The 16311-nt window shown below is 44.1% G+C and overlaps 1 protein-coding gene across 2 annotated transcripts; it reads right to left on the reverse strand.

Moving 5' to 3' along the window:
• Window positions 1–495: 495 nt before the first annotated feature.
• RPE (ribulose-5-phosphate-3-epimerase) lies at window positions 496–15986 on the reverse strand. Of its 2 annotated transcripts, XM_026002221.2 has the most exons (6): window positions 15719–15986; window positions 8888–8967; window positions 4174–4313; window positions 3671–3805; window positions 3013–3099; window positions 496–969 (listed from the first exon to the last, which is right to left on the reverse strand). In XM_026002221.2, the coding sequence occupies exons 1-6, from the start codon at window positions 15838–15840 to the stop codon at window positions 847–849; spliced, it is 687 nt and encodes a 228-aa protein (XP_025858006.1). In that variant the 5' UTR covers window positions 15841–15986; the 3' UTR covers window positions 496–846. The 2 variants fall into 2 exon arrangements, with proteins under 2 accessions (XP_025858006.1, XP_025858007.1); XM_026002222.2 differs by lacking the exon at window positions 8888–8967 and having other exon boundaries at window positions 15719–15967.
• Window positions 15987–16311: the final 325 nt, after the last annotated feature.

Below are 16311 nucleotides of genomic sequence, written 5' to 3' on the forward strand. Positions count from 1 at the left end.
AACAGATACTTGAAGAGGCTGGATGATTTGATTTGCTAAAGTCAAATAGTTGAAAAGGAAAGAGTCCAGATTCAACTCAGTATTACTTCCAAATAGAGGCTCTCCTTCCCTTTCTGCTCAGAGCTAGCACATCATCCTCATGTCCTTAAGAATGGTTAAGAAAAGGGATAGGTGGGGATCACTGTATAACCTGCCCCTCCCGCAGAGCTAACAAAGAAAACACCTTGATAAAATCTATACTTGTACTTTAGAACAGACCACCTGAAATCCCTGGGCTTCATATTATGGTTTTTACAGTTTTTGTATCAAATATAAGGTGCAAGGGAAAAAACATGTTTAAAAAGAATACGGTATGTCCCCCAAGCCAGATTCTTAGATTTTTCACAAGTTCCATTCTACTCATATTGTCATGCACACACACACAAATCAAAAAGGACACGAAACAGGAATAGGGACTTCCTTTGCTTTGGAAAACAATCAAGAAGCGAGAAGATGTAAAATGCAGAAGAAAACATTTTTTCGTAGTAGCTAGTAGCCTTCATTAGGCATTAAGACACATTTCTGTTTATAACCTTAATACAGACGTATTTGTACTTTATAAAAATCAAGTCTCCCAGTAAAAATGGTATTTTACCACACTCATCTTTAAATTCCATCACTAAAAATGTAGTTATACACACCAATTTCGAACCTCTTGGAACATTCAGCAGAATAGATTTTAGTCACTGGAATGAACGGCTGCTCAGGAAAATAGCACTGCTTCAACCGTGATAGGGTTTGGTAGTCTATATACTTGTCTTCCAGTAAAAAGATTTCATAAGCGTAAACACTGGACTCCTTGTGGTTTCATCGATCAAGAGAACGTTTCTGAGCAGCTTCTGAGCAAACGTTTCTTAACAGGTTGATCACAGATCTGGGGTCATCGCTCCTCATAATGGCACTGCCAGACACAATCATGTTAGCTCCTGCCTGGAAGAAGTAAACATTTAGGTTAAACAATTTCTGGACTAGAGTTTCTACCCTTGCATTTATCAGCACTTTAGCTATGTGAAAGGTACCTGGAGGTGAAGAGACTTACACAATCTAGTTCAATGAAGACATAAGTTAAAATGCTTAACCAATGGAGACATCAAATTATTTTAAATGTGTTTTAGAAATCAATGACTTTTGTAACCACCTTAAAATAAGCTACATTGTTGCATCATTGCTAATATTTAGAAAAAGCTGTAAGAACTTTTAATCCTCAACTCTATTAAGGGTTTTGAAAAATATGCTAATGCTCACAAGGCTACTAAAAATATAAATTCTATTTTAATCTTTAAACTATGTAGTTGACCCTTGAACAATGCAGGGGTCAGGGGCACCAAACCCCTGTGTAGTTAGAAATCTGTTGATTTTGACTCCCTCCAAAATCTAACTAATAGTCTCCTATTGACTGGAAGCCTTCCAGTAACAACAGTTGACTCATCCCTATTTTGTATATTATATGTATTACATACTGTATTCTGAAAGTAAACTAGAAAGAAGAAAATCTTAAGAAAATCATAAGGAAAATACAAGTAGAATACTGTGAAAGAAGATCCGCGGAGTTTAGAACCATGTTATTCAATGGTCAAAAGTGTATGATTTGGAAGACAATTACTGCTAAAATGTGAAACTATCTATAAAATATAGCAACATTACATAATTTCTCATTTTGTTGTCAGGAAGAATGAAACACTCTTTCATGCAATGCCTCACTGCATTCCAGAAAGGCTCTGAGGGGCTTAAAAAATTTTTCAATATACTCTTAAATGTGGAACCAAAGAAATCATAGAGAAAAGCAAGTAAGGTATGTCCAAATTTAGCTCTGAGCTCCCAGGATTTGACTTGAGGAGGGAAACCCAATCTGTTATGTGATCTGCTGCCAGAACAAAGTGGTAAGAGGCTAAAGGGAGAGGCCCCAAAGGGGAAGGAAATTTCTCCCAGGAGACACTGTCACTGTGGTACAGCATACTACATCACTAACAACACTCCTCGTTAAAATGAAAAAAAAAATCTGTATGGTTACAGCTTGACATGTGTTCTAATGTAAGCAGAGAAAGCCCAATGGCAAAGCACAATTAAGTAAAAAAGAATTCCACAAGTGGTCAAAGGATACAGGCTGTTTGGTTAGCTCCTCTTCCATAAATACCTCACAGACAAGCTTTTGAGGAGTATCCAGCAGAAAAGTATGGCATTTATACAAAAAAAAGTGCAGATTAGACCATTTTGCTTAACAAAAATGGACCACATAAACTTTTAATGACCTGCAGTGTTACAGGAAGGGCTGGCGCGCTCTCTCTCTCTCTCTCTAATTTTTGAGAGAGAGAGAGAGCAAACATGAGCAGGAGGGGCAGAGGGAGAGAGAATCTCAAGAGGACTCCACACTGAGCGCAGAGCCCAACATGGGGCTGGATCTCAGTACCCTGAGATGATGGGCTGCCACCCTCTTATGAAGCTTAGGGCCTAATTACTGAGCTCGGCTAGTTACTTGGGAAAACCCACCCCACCTCTGCACAGAGGATCACAGGTACCCAGAAATCAGATGGAGATGGAGCCATCAGAAATGGCTCTGGTCAATTCTTGCAAGGGACATACTAGTAATTAATATACCTCAGTTACACAAAATAAGAATCTTTCCACTTTATAAGCACATGTTTTCTTGCCCTATTTTGGAAAAATGTCCTACTCCAAGGTCTAGAACTTAATGATCTCCAAAAAGCTGGCATTCAGCATATTGTTTTTTAAAAAAGTAACTTCCTTCAGCATCACTCAAAGAACTGGGACTTAACGTTTTAATGTGATTTGAGGACATTCTCTTATTGCTCTTCATTTTCGTAGTTCTACATTTGGATAAGAAAAAAATACTCTTCTCAGAAAGAAAGGCAATTTAGGAAATGGAGGGGAAACCTCTTCCGCCGACAAAACAATATCCTAGACAATGCATGTGAAAGGAAATTGGTCAGGGTCATAGCTGAGTAGCAGTCTCACCTCTGCACACTTATGGATGGTGTCAGGACCTACTCCACCATCGACTTCTATGTCCAAAGATGGGAACTGCGTTCTCAACCAATGAACCTAGATATACACAAAGAAATCAGTGACTCCTATGGTGGATATGTTGGGGGTCGGGCGGGGGGGGGGGGGGGACAACCAAAGGGAAAAAAGAAATCCAATAGCCAGTATCAGCCACTACAACAGGACTCCAAATATCTCACACATTTATTTGTTTGTTTACTTAAGTTTATTTATAATCTCTACACTCAACGTGGGGCTTGAACTCAGGACCCAGAGATCAACAGTCACATGCTCTTGTGACTGAGCCAGGCAGGCACCTCAACACATGCTAACTTTTTATTAATACAAATTATGATTGGCGATACCTTCCTTTTTAATATACTGAGACAAATTCAGTTTCATAAAAGCAAGGCTTGCTCTGTTTGGGAAATGGCATTCAATTTGTCATGGCTTTGCAGAGAATATACCTCATGCAAACAAGACAAAGATAAAACCCTCAATATTCTATGAAAAGAAATCTCCCAAAAGATCTAACGGCTACACAGATAAAAACTTTGAATGTTTTCTTCTTTGTGCTTACTGAATGAACACAAACAATAAATCCTCACCCCCAAATGAAGTATTTCTTTACCTTCGGCATCATATCTTCCATGAATTTCTGCCCTCCAAACCCAGGTTCCACTGTCATAACCAAGGCCATATCTATCTGATTAGCCCATGGTGCCAAATACTCAACTGTAGTTCCTGGTTTGATGGCAAGGCCAACCTATAACAGAGACAAATTTGCTACATCACATTAAAAATTATTTCCATATTATATTATTGTGGCATATCACACCCAGTAGAAATATTCTTAAAGAGTAGGACAGGCACAGAAATGGAATGCATATTCAGACTGTAGTTACTTTTTTAAGAAAGTCAACAAGGCTACCCAAACATAAATGTTTCTAAAAGGCAGTAATTTTCAGGAAACATTAGTGGAATATAGAAATCCTGTCTAACAAACCAGTTATACTTTAACTCTGGCTTCTCGGCTGAAGAACAGCTGCCTCCGTCTGGCCTTGCCTATCACTTCCTGTCTTCCACCCAAACTTCCACTCTGACAGTGGATTACTGTCACTGCTGACCTCTCACCTTCATCCCATTCTCCCGAATGTCTTTAATCAAAGCCCCTGGGTTTTCGGTTGCCTCAAGATGAAAGGTGTATTGATTGGCTCCTGCTACAGCCATTGGTTTTACCCACTGTTCCGGCCTGGACACCATCATGTGCATATCTAAAAAGAAAAGACACATCTCCTAAATATTACTGGCTCAGGTTACTGAAGCTAACCTACTGTTTTTATTGTTTGGGACAATAAACTATTTGGCATTAAAATAATTCCTAAGCAATTACCCTTCTGTATAGCTATAGTTAGCCTCCTTTGATCTTGAAGACAGGGTTCTGGTTAAACTCACTTACCAAAAAACCACACTTTTCCACACAAGGCATATGATGCTGTATATGACAAGTAAGGACTAGAATTTAGGAAACCTAGGTCCAGGACATCCCACTCTAAAAAACTTTAAAAAGTCCTATTATCTATGTGGACTTAGTTCCTCATTTATAAAACAGGAAAGCTAAAATAAGTGATTCTATCAGCACCTTATGGAACACTTACTATACCACTAATTACCCCAGGGCCCAGGGACAGAGCAAAAAACAGACAAACACCTCTGCTGTCACAGGGATTACATTCTTAGTGAGGAGGACAAACCATAAAGAAAAGAAGTACTGTATTCAGTACGCACTGGGTTGGTAGTTAATACAGAGGTGTGGCTGGATTCGGGGATCATGGGCAGAACAGATAAGGTCAGAGGGGCACAGGGTGAGGAGACACAGGACAGAGCTCCCTAGGCCACTGGGTTTTATTCTGCAGGGGACAGGGGCACACAGTGGGATTCTGAGCTGCGAAGGGACAAGATCTAACCAAGGAGGCCATGGCAGTAAGGGGAGCAAGAACGACAGCAGCAACTGAAGAGGGCGAGAAGCGGCAGGCCTCTGGCACAGAGGGGGCCGAGGAGCCAGCAGGCTGCAGGAGGAAACTGCAAGTCTGACCCACATCCCAACTGTGAAGCTCAAATCACAGAGAGACGTCGTTAGGGGAGAGGGAGGTGGCCTTCTTTGGGATCTTGACTTAAATTGTAAGAGCAGTTAACCAGAAGAGGGTGGCTAAAGGGAGGCTGACTCAAGAAATGACACCGTCAAGAAGAAAACAGCAAATACGCCTGTGCCGATGGATGTGTTCAGACAACCGCTTGACAAATGAAGCCAACATTAAAGTTTATATTTCTAAACTAACAAAAGTAACAAAAACAAAACATATTTTAGAGGTAAAACATTGTTTTTTAAAAGACAGACTGTATTTGGGGTTTATTTCTTTGTGATATAAACAAAGGCAACTCAATCTGCTTTAAAATATCTAGTTTACTCATTCCTTAAGTTACCAGACTGCTACGTCATTCCATCTCCAGCAGGCAGTGACAACTGGCAACTCCCACTGGAGAATCTCATGGTCAGTCACCGGTTCCGTGAATCTGCTTGTAGTTCACATATGGAGATAAGCAGTTCTCAAAGCAGTTCTATCATCAGCCTCCCTTTACACTCTGAAAAATTACTGAGGACCCCCCAAAGTGCTGTTGGTGTGAGCTGTGTTTATCGGTATCTAAAATATATTAGAAATTCAAGCTAAGAAATTTGTAAAGGTCTACTTCTTCACTGAACAATTAGAAGCAACAATAAGCCTACCACATGTTAATGTCAGAGGGACATTATTTTACTCATGTTGCAAGTTACTAGCGTCTGGCTTCGCAGAAGACCTCTGTATTCTCACGTGTGCTCTGCATTTAGTCTGTTGACGAATGTTGTTTTCTATGGAGACAAGGGGACAAGTACATGGAGGAAATGGCAGGGGTCCGTTAATCGCCTGTGTGGACTGGTGTGGATAGTCTCCTCGTCCTAACCCAGCACTCGACAAATACTCCTTTCCACTGCAGTGTGGAATCTGTAAACCCTACCAGTGAACTTTTCTGCACTTGGTTACCCTACAAGTCACTGGCCTAAACTAATACAATCTGAATGGATCTCTTAAGTGCCAGTTCACTGAATGGCACAGATCTTCCAAACAACGACACATTTCATTATATCCTATCAGAAAACCATACTTGCTAATGTCACTATGGAGTTTAACAGAAAAGCTGTAAACAGTAGAAAGCTAACGACCTCACAGAGGCAGATACGAGTTTTTCACAATTCAAATGGTCACTTCCAAGCTCTAACAGTGGAAACATAAAAAGAGGTTATATTCCTTGAAGTGACAAGCTAACTTAGTTACTTTTAAAGAAAATGTCAGTCCTGCGTGCAGCTTTACATGTACCTCCCACTCTGTCACACTAAGTATTAAATGAAATGTACCCAAGGATCAAGATTTACTGTAATTAATAATTTGTACTGATTCATCAAGGATATTTCTATGAACACATGGTGGTGAAGAATATTATGATAACTACTTGGATGGTTCAACACCATTGCTTTGATTCGGGCCACGGCACTAACAAACTCACCACTGCTTCTGTACTATACAAATAATGGCAAATAACACTGTCTTATGAAAATAGGGTTCACCTCACGTCCCACCTGCAAGGGATTCCTGTGGGTCGTCAGATCATAGCTGAAGACCGCTGATTTCAATAACATCAAAACAAAAACAAAACAAAACACAAAAACAACAGATTACCCCTATCACTTGATTGCTTAATGGTTATTTCTACTCAATATGGAGATTGAACCGTTCAGAACTTAAGCAGTTACATGTGCAACTTGTGAATTACTTCTTAAAATATACACGTGAATCAGTTATCCAACAACAACTAAGACCCAAGAATTAAACAAGAAAACACACTTCCTAATATAAAAACAAAGGCCACAAAACCCAAACATTAAAGCATTCGGAGTCCATTCATCTTTATTGTAGACCCACTGCCAGACAGACTGATTAGTGAGTTTATTGGCAAATAAATGAAAAACAGAAAGAAAAAGCAGATGGTGTGTGGTTGTGTCAACGGGGTTGGTAAGAGAGGCACAAACATAGGAGACACAAATAGCAGTGAGACGGGGTGCTAGGAGTCCAAATAAAAGAGGAAAAGAAAAAAAAATTCTTTTAAATCCATATAAAGCCAGATGCAAAGGACTCTGTGGCCAAAGCACAGCAGGGTAAAACAAGGCTACTTATTTCATTCACCTCTGATGATCATAAGAACAAACTTATCTTGGAAAATTCATTTTCTAAAATGTTATAAAAAGGGCAGCCCCGGGTGGCTCAGCGGTTCAGCACCGCCTTCAGCCCAGGACCCAATCCTAAAGACCTGGGATCAAGTCCTACGTCGGACTCCCTGCATGGTGCCTGCATCTCCCTCTGTCTGTGTCTCTGCCTCTCTCTCTTTCTCTCTCATGAATAAATAAATAAAATCTTAAAAAAAAAATTGTTATAAAAAGCTTAGCTAATCAGGAGTACATTCCATTATTTGAAAATTTCAAAATGGTGAACATTCTAGTGGAACATGATTTCCCTCATGCTACAGAAATTAAGTGATGAGACATTTTCTTTCGGGAAAAGTAGATGGGTCCTATAGAGGCCCTGCCCGAGAGAAATTTCCACAATGATGGCAATGCTCCAGAGTGGCATTGTACAACACAGTAGGCACTAGACTCACGTGGTTATAGAGAGCTTTCGATATGGCTACTGTCACTGAGAAGCTTAATCTTTCATTTTATTTAATATGAACTAAGTTTCACAATTCCAAAAATGACATAAGAATGTACTTATAAAAATTTGTTAAATTTCTTATAAATTTCTTATGCACAAGAGATTTGTCAGGTTAAGCCATTCCTAAGTTTAAGAGCAATAACAACACATGGACTGAATCCATGCTCTTGAGAAATGACTTCTAGGTCACTGTGACTTCTTAAAAATCTTAACTCACCTTATCCTACCTACAATGCCAGAGTGGCACATATATAGGCCCCACTTCCAGAAACTCCAATTTGCATTAAATAATTGGTTTTCCTTCTAGACCATATATCAACTGATTTATAAATTCATTTAACAACTATACTAAGCTCCAATCTTGTGTCTATGTTCACGTCTAAGGAAACCACAGTAAATAAAGTGGATTAAATCCCTGCCCTAAAGGAATTTACAGGGATGCCTGGGTGGCTCAGGTGGTTGAGCATCTGCTTTCTGCTCAGGTCACGACCCCAGGGACCAGGACCCTCCACCCCAGGGTCCTGGGAAGGAGCCCCATGTTGAGCTTCCTGCTCAGCAGGGAGTCAGCCTCTCTCTCTCGCTCTCGCTCTTGCTCTCGCTCTATCTCTATCTCTCTCTGCCCCTCCCCACCACTTGTTTTCTCATAAATAAAATCTCTAAAGGAATTTACAGTCTGATAAAAGTAATCTGATTGAAGTTCTAAAAAGGAAATTCAGAAGGTGATAGGCTAACTGGACAAAGGTTAATTTAGAATGGGGTGCTTGGAGAAAGGCCTCTCTGAAGAAATGCCAATAATTCAGGGCCAACAGATAAGTCAGAGCTAGCCAGGTGAACACTTGTCCAGGAAAAGAGATCAGCCGAAGTGGCAAGGCCCTGAAGCAAGAAAAGAGTTTGGCTTATTATAAGCAGCCAACAAAGCCTCGGCACCAGGAGCAGGGAGAAAGGAAGGGTTCAAGAGGAGACTGGAAGGTGGGAAATGGACCCTCTACTTTTCCTTTACTTGAGCAACATATCCAGCTTCTGACAGCGTTAACACACCCACTTACCAAAGAAAGGGTCCTGGCCTAGCTGCTTTCGGAGGCTTTCTACCACAGGGTGCCCAAAGGTGATGTTGGGAACAAAATGCCTATAAGACAAACAAAATCTTACTCTGAAAATGTTTTCAATTCAGTTTCTGTATTTTTCTCAAATGTATTCTCATGAGGGTAGAGGGGATCATCTGTGATAGCAGCATTTTTCAGTGCAACATTTAACATCAACAGTGTTAAACAATACCAACAATATCTGAGAATTTCAGTTATATAAAGCAGTATTTCCTTGACATTTCAACAAATTGTAACAACGTCACAAGACTTGATTCTATGATTCATCATCCAAGAGGTAAAAGTGGAAAGAAGACAAAAATCAAAACCCCGAAAGTTCTATGACTTGCCCAAGTCACACACTAGTTAGGAAGTTCTGGACTCTGACACGGGGCTCTCCAACTCTCATCTGCCACAGGCTGCCTGTGGCTACTTCTAATCTACCTCTATCACAGGGCAGTAGACGACAGTTTAAAATTTTGTAAAAATCATCAGCAAAGCAGCTTGATGTGTGTATTAATAACTACCATTTCCAGAGGATTTACAACATGCCAGGGGTTGTACCTTCTTTCATTACATCTTCACAGCAGCCTCATGAAGGAGATGCTGTTATATCCCTGCCTGAAGAGCACAGGATGAGTAACTTCCTATTGGGTTATGAGTAACCCAATAATAATCTGTGGAGGGAGGATTCAAATGAATTCCTCTTGGCATCTGACCCAAGGTACTTCACACCACCAACCCGCTCCAGGCAGCCCTCCTCTCACTAGCTCTCTTCGATATTTAACAAAACCAAGTACCTGCCTGGGTTTTATACAGAAGTTGGGGAGTTCCTGCTTACCCAGAAAAATTTACCATCTCCTTGGCAAGAAATGGCTAGGGACTCCACAGGAGCCATGACCTGACTGTGGTGGCTCTCCAATTGGTGGGAGCCAATTCCCTTCACATCCAGGTGGCCTGTGCAACTAGTTCTCACCAAAGGACTGTCACAGGATGGAAGGAGACGATGTCCCTCAATTTCTTCATCGAAGAACATTCACACTCAACTGTCACATGAACGAACTGTTCCATGAGTGAACTTTATAATGCTGACCCACTGAACTCTGGGCTTTATTGGTTAAAAGCCATAGACATTACCCTAGATGAGGACTGCAAGAAAACCTAACAGTAGCAACGTGGCAACGTGAGGGGAGTAGCATGGCTCTTTAAAAGAGGGGAGGATCATAAGATTTACAGAACAAATAGAATTTGTAAAGATGGGAAAGGAAACAAAGCAATGGCAGAAATAAGCAAGTTATAGTCAAAGAAGGGGAGAAGTGGTGGTGGTTGGCTTGGCGAACGTGAAAAGAACAGGAGGTAGACTGCGTCACATGGAGGGTAGGGAATGGCAGGTGCGGACTCTGGAATCCATCCTGTGGAAAATGTGGAGTTCTAAAGGCAGAAACAGGCTGGCTCTGTCGGTAGAGCATGTGACTCTTGATCTTTTTGGATTTGTGAGTTTGAGCCCCACAGTGGGTGTAGAGACTATTGAAAAAAAAAATTAATAATAATAATAATAAAGCAAGAAGCAAATAAAAAATAAACTGCAAATAATAAAATAGGAAGATGGCCTGGGCAGTACATCAGAAGCTAGGAGGTAGGTGTTGGCAAATGGCAAGGAGCCATAAGAATGGAAATGAAGACAGGTACAGTGACGGGACTTGCTCACTGATTACATGTGGGAGACAGAGAAGAGAAGATAAACGTGATTAGGATCTTAAGCTTAGGGCAGTCTGGTGGCTCTGGCTCGGTGGTTAGCACCTCCCTTCAGCCCAGGGCGTGAGCCTGGAGTCCCGGGATCAGGTCCCACATCAGGTTCCCAGCATAGAGCCTGCTTCTCCCTCTGCCTGTGTCTCTGCCTCTATCTGTATCTCTCGTGAATAAATAAATAAAATCTTTAAAATCTAAAACTTCCATGGGCCAGCCACCATCCTAAATTCTCAACATTCAGTATGCAACCAACTCTGTGGGGTAGGCACTCCTATCATCTGCAAGTTACAGATGAGGAAAAGAGGCTCAAGGTCAACAGCCAGGAAGTGCCGGAGGCGGGCATTGAACGGGGGGGCCATCTGGCTCCAAAGTCCAGCCTTTCAACTATTACGCTCACCTGCTGTCCACTGATAACTAACAACAAAAAAAGAAAGTCCAGGGGATGAGGAGAAAGAGGTCAGGACTCAGGACACCTCTGAGAGGGACCGGGTGAGGTGAATGGGTCCAGACACTTGCACCTGCAAACACTTCGGTCCCTGGAGGTTGTGTTTCTAGTACATAGAACATCATTCTACCGTTCACCTAAGAGCAGTGACTACCTGTGTTACGGAGAAAATGATTTTGTTTACTTGGAACACAGAGGTGGGGATCAGAGAAGCAGACAGGGAGGCCTACTGGATAGCATACAACTCCAGAACGAGAGATTCGGCTTCTGTTCACTGCTTCTGTAATCTGCTGCATGGCCCTGGGAGGACTTCAGCAGCCTCAACCGCAGGTTACCTTTATAGTGAAAATAAATTGTGTCTGTGTTCACACGCCATCTAAACACACACACCTTGAGAATATAGGAGAATAAAACAAATTTACTTTATGGGAAACAAGAATAAAATATCACCTGAAAGGACTGGTCCCCAAGTGGTAGGACTTAATTGCACTGATGATCAATGCAGTGCACTGGGTTCGCCTCGTCCACCAGGAGAACAGAAACCTACAGATGCCCTCAGAGGAAACCGAAGGCTTATGGGTAAGCCAAGGCAAAAAAGGGCAACAAACCCGAGCATGAAGTCAACGGGTCCTAAATTTGCCCAACAACATTAACCCTGGGAGCCCTTGCCACAAAGGATTTACAGGCCCTCCTCCAACCCTCTGACACCAAGGAGGACCTGAGAATCTGAATTTCTAATAAATGCCCTGTGAGTTCTTATCAGACCAGCTTGGAAAATACCAAATTATTTCACTCCAGTGAAGTGAAATCTCATCAAGGAAGTCTGCTTCATCCTTATTCTTTTTCCCCCCTTAAAGGTACTTTGTGAAGTCTGCAAAAAAGAACACACAATAAAAAAAAAAAAGGTCTCTTTCCCCCCCAGAGACTTCCTGAGATTCGGCTATAATCCTCTCCAACTCAGGCACAGAATTATTTTCTCTCTCATCACTTCCCATCATCAACCGTAAGCTTTGTTTACAATTGTCATACAATCAGCTTCAGACAAATAAAACCTTTACCGGCTCTCCCATCAAGGCTAAGATGGCTAGAAGACCTGGCGAAGGCTGATCTAAAATGGAGCTAGGCGGTAACCAGAAAACATCTCCAGTGAATCCGGAAACACCTTTCGTATGTTTACAGGGGCTGGCAGGAAACACGGAGGAGCACAACAGGGCAGGTGGGGACAGGAGACCGATGAAGAACATCCACCAGCCGAGCTGCTACGGCGGCTCCGTTCAGCTCCAGCCCGCTGTGGCCTCAGGAGGCTGTGGACCCACCACCGGTGAACCTTTGGATGTTTTTCAAAAGTCAGCAATTTAGTACTAATGTGAAATCCCCCAACCCTAAATCCTGGTAAGCAATTTAGAAATTGCATAATTGCTCTTCTCCTACACTGAGGACCAACGCATTTCTGGTCACTGTCGTGTCATGATAGGTTTATATGCTTTCCAATTTTCTTTTCTAGAGAACTCACTTGTTCTTTTTTTTTTCCCCAAGTATCCAACCATACACCATGCACCATGCCCCCCAGTATTCCCAAAACTCGTTCCTGACTTTCAAGATGAAGACATCCAGTTTTAATCAGGAGAGAAACTGGGGGGAGGGGAAATAATAGGTGCACTAAAACTGTAATAGTGGAGTCCGTTTAAACGGATCAGGAAAAAAAAAAAGCATGAAGGCAGGACCTGGAGGGAAGCTAAGCTGTGGCTGGCCACCTTGGAAAAAGGGAGTCCAGGGATCCCTGGGTGGCTCGGCGGTTTAGCGCCTGCCTTCAGCCCAGGGCATGATCCTGGAGTCCCAGAATCAAGCCCCACATCGAGCTCCCTGCAGAGCCTGCTTCTCCCTCTGCCTGTGTCTCTGCCCCTCTCTCTGAGTCTCTCATGAATAAATAAATAAAATCTTTAAAAAAAAAAAAAAAGGAAAAGGGAGTCCAGGCCCCCACTTTCACACACCTGGCCTAGGAAACAATGCACCTGAGCCAGCCTTGCCTCTTCTGGCTGCAGATCACAAGAGGTTGAACCTCCCTAAACTAGTTTCCTCCTTTGCAAAAGGGAAATAAAAATACCTCTTAGCTCAAAAAGTTGTGAAGGTTAAAAGGGAAAGGATTTTAAAACGGTGTTTGGAGAATTTAATTTTGTCAAACCAAGATGTTACTTGGCAAAGGGGGAAAGGAGTCAATAAAGACAAATACTTTTATCTTAATAAGCTCGGGGTCTGCCACAGGGGATGGGAAGGAACAAATATGATTCATTAGAAATCCCTCTTATGATGGATCCAATCATTCATTCAACCAATCATAACTAAACCTGCCACGGTGCTTCACCTGAAGAGGATTGAGGTGAGCCACAAAGAGACCCTGCTTTCAGAGTCTGCAGCATTAGCAGGAGAGATACGAAATACACAAACGTTAAGTATAAACTTTTAGTTCCTCTTTGAGGAAAAAGAATGTCTTAATCATTCTCTATTAGCCCAGGAGCCACAGAAGCCATTCGTTTCTGAGACAACACAAGCCGCTGCATGCTTCTGATCCTGGTTCCTCCACTTCCCAACTAGGAGATCTCGGACAGGTGACTTGACCTCTTTGTGTCCAATTCCCCACTGTCAAGTGCTGGTGCCAACAACAGCACCAACCTCATGAGGTTGTGTGAGTTAATTCCCAAAAAAACATCAGAATTAGTGAAGTGTTCAAAAATATTAGCTGCTACTGTTACCAATCATAGTCCTGACTTGTGAACAAGTTATCTTTTCCATTCCCTTACTCAAACATGGTCGGAGACTTATTTAAAAAAAAAAAAAAAATCAAATTGCTGTGCCTGTTAAAGAGACTACACACATATACGTGCGGCCTGCTCCATCCTGACGTAGGGGTCTCAGACGCCAAATTTCATGTCCCACACTTGAAAACGGGCCCATCTCTGAAGTACACACTCCATTCACTTACGTGTGAAAGTTCAGAACTTTCCAGAAAAGCAGAATTACCTCCCATGACAGCACGATAAAATCGCGCTTTTGTAAAGAGGAACTATTTACTAATCTGATGCACTTACCCTAGAATTCTCAATACTCTCGGGTCAAGAATTTGCCATTATCAGTCGGGATACTGATAAATGAATGAGGTGCAAACGGGAAACGAGATCTAACCAGACAGAACAAAGGAAGACAGAACTCTTGTAACAGGAGTGACATCAAAACCAAAAGGCAGTGACTGATTCTTTTCGTAAATGACACAAATTTGCGCGAGGGCACACAGGCATTCCACCTATTTAAAATCAATTATTTTTCTACCCGGACCCAAGGTAATGGCTGTTACTACTTTAAGGCCAGTAGTCGGGCGACTTAAACTACTTGGCGGGCAGCCCAGCGGTTTAGCGCCGCCTTCAGGGCGTGACCCTGGAGACCTGGGATCGAGTCCCACGTCGGGCTCCCTGCATGTAGCCTGCTTCTCCCTCTGCCTGTGTGTCTCTCTCCCTCTCTGTGTATTCTCATGAATACGTAAAAATGTTTGAAGAAGGAAAAGAAAAAGAAAAGAGGGCAGCCCGGGTGGCTCAGCGGTTTAGCGCCGCCTTCAGCCCAGGGCGTGACCCTGGAGACCCCGGATCGAGTCCCACGTTGGGCTGCCTGCATGGAGCCTGCTTCTCCCTCCCTCTCTCTAATAAATAAATAAAAAAATCTTAAAATAAAAAAAAAAAGAAAAAGAAAAGAAACTACTCGGCGAATCTAACAAAGTACAATCTGCAACTGGGGCACGATGCTGTGTGACCCCGAGAGTCCCACCGCGGTCTCCAGGTTCGTTCCCACCTTGTGGAATCACCTTCCAGAAACCAGCATCCTCCTGATTCTGAACGATCTGGACTGTGTGCTACAACTACAGTGCTTAAAAATTACTTACAAAAAAAAAAAAACAAACAAAAAAGCACTGACCTCCCTGGAGAGCAGGGTGCCTGAAGAGAAAATAAACAGGTGAATCAGAATCCCAACAATGACCCCAACAAGTGCGGATCACAGAGAGCCTGCTGTATGGCAGGCCCTGCATGCTGGGCGCTCGGCCCGTCCGCCTTCCCGAGGGGCCTGCGCGGGGCAGGTTCCATCGTTATTCCCATTTTTTCACAGAATGAAGCAGAAGCTCAGCGAGGTGAAGCGGCTGGTCCCACCTAATGGGCAGAACGCGGGCGAGCTCACCCCAGGTGCGGGGCTCGCCGTCGTCACACGGATGTGCCTCCCCAGCGTTAGCCTCTAACTAGCCATATGAGCTTGGGCAAGTCATGCCTATCCCCTTGGGCCTCAGTTTCCCTAACTGAAAACGAGCGCCGCGTCCTGGAGGTCCCCGACTGCGTGCGGGTCCCGAGGGCTGGAGACCACACGTTACGGGGGGGGGGGGGCGGATGCCCTCGGGTCGCCCGGGGCCCTCCCCGCCGGCCCCCTCCTCAGGGGCGCGTTCGCAGCGAGGCGCTCCGCGGCCCGGGCCGCCGTGCAGCCAACAGGCGCCCCACCGAGCTGCGCCGAGCCCGGCCGCGCGGCCGCCCCGACCCCAGCGCCCCAGCGCCCCAGCGCCGCCGAGTTACCCGTCCATTACATCCAGGTGCAAGTAATCGGCCCCAGAGTCCAGCATCCGGAGGCACTCGGCCCCCAAGTTGGCCAAATCGCTGTTAAGGATGGACGGGCCAATCCTGCAGCCGGACGCCATGGTGCCGGTCCCCGAGAGCAAGTTACCCACGAGTCCCCCGGCAGGACCAGAGTGTCGCCGCGATTGGCTGCGCAGCTCTAGCCCCTTCCCGGTACACTCTTCCGGACTCCGCCGGAAGCAGCTGCCCGCGCGCCGGAAGTCCCGCCTCCCCGGGGGGCGGGGCCGCCCGCCCAGGGGCCTGGGGGCGGGGCCTTGCCTGCAGGCCCCTCCTTCTTGCCCTTGACCTTCAGGAAGGCCGCCCCTCGGAGTTCGCGGCCCTAGCGGAACTGGGGCCGCTGGTTGAGTGCTGGCTTTGCACCCCCGCGGCCCCCTTGCCCTCACGCCCTCGCTTCGCTTTGTGCTTCCCTGTTTGCATCTGCATCGCTCTCCGCTCCAGCTCCTGCGCTTGTCTTCAAGGAACAAAACAGCAGCCCCTCGGCTCGCGCCTCTCTCCTTAGACTCCTGCCAAAGGTGGAGGAGTCAGGCTTGGGG

This window comes from Vulpes vulpes, chromosome 16 (genome assembly GCF_048418805.1).
Source record: "Vulpes vulpes isolate BD-2025 chromosome 16, VulVul3, whole genome shotgun sequence".
NCBI lineage: Eukaryota > Metazoa > Chordata > Mammalia > Carnivora > Canidae > Vulpes > Vulpes vulpes.

What these genes read in the sequence shown, in the direction of transcription:
- RPE (XM_026002221.2), bottom strand. Translation starts at nt 15,840, where the DNA reads ATGGCGTCCGGCTGCAGGATTGGCCCGTCCATCCTTAACAGCGATTTG. An exon ending in CACCTGGATGTAATGGACGG is followed by an intron (nt 8,968 to 15,718) that starts GTAACTCGGCGG and finishes TTTGTCTTATAG; the next exon opens with GCATTTTGTTCCCAACATCA. An exon ending in CCATCCATAAGTGTGCAGAG is followed by an intron (nt 970 to 3,012) that starts GTGAGACTGCTA and finishes TACTTCTTCCAG; the next exon opens with GCAGGAGCTAACATGATTGT.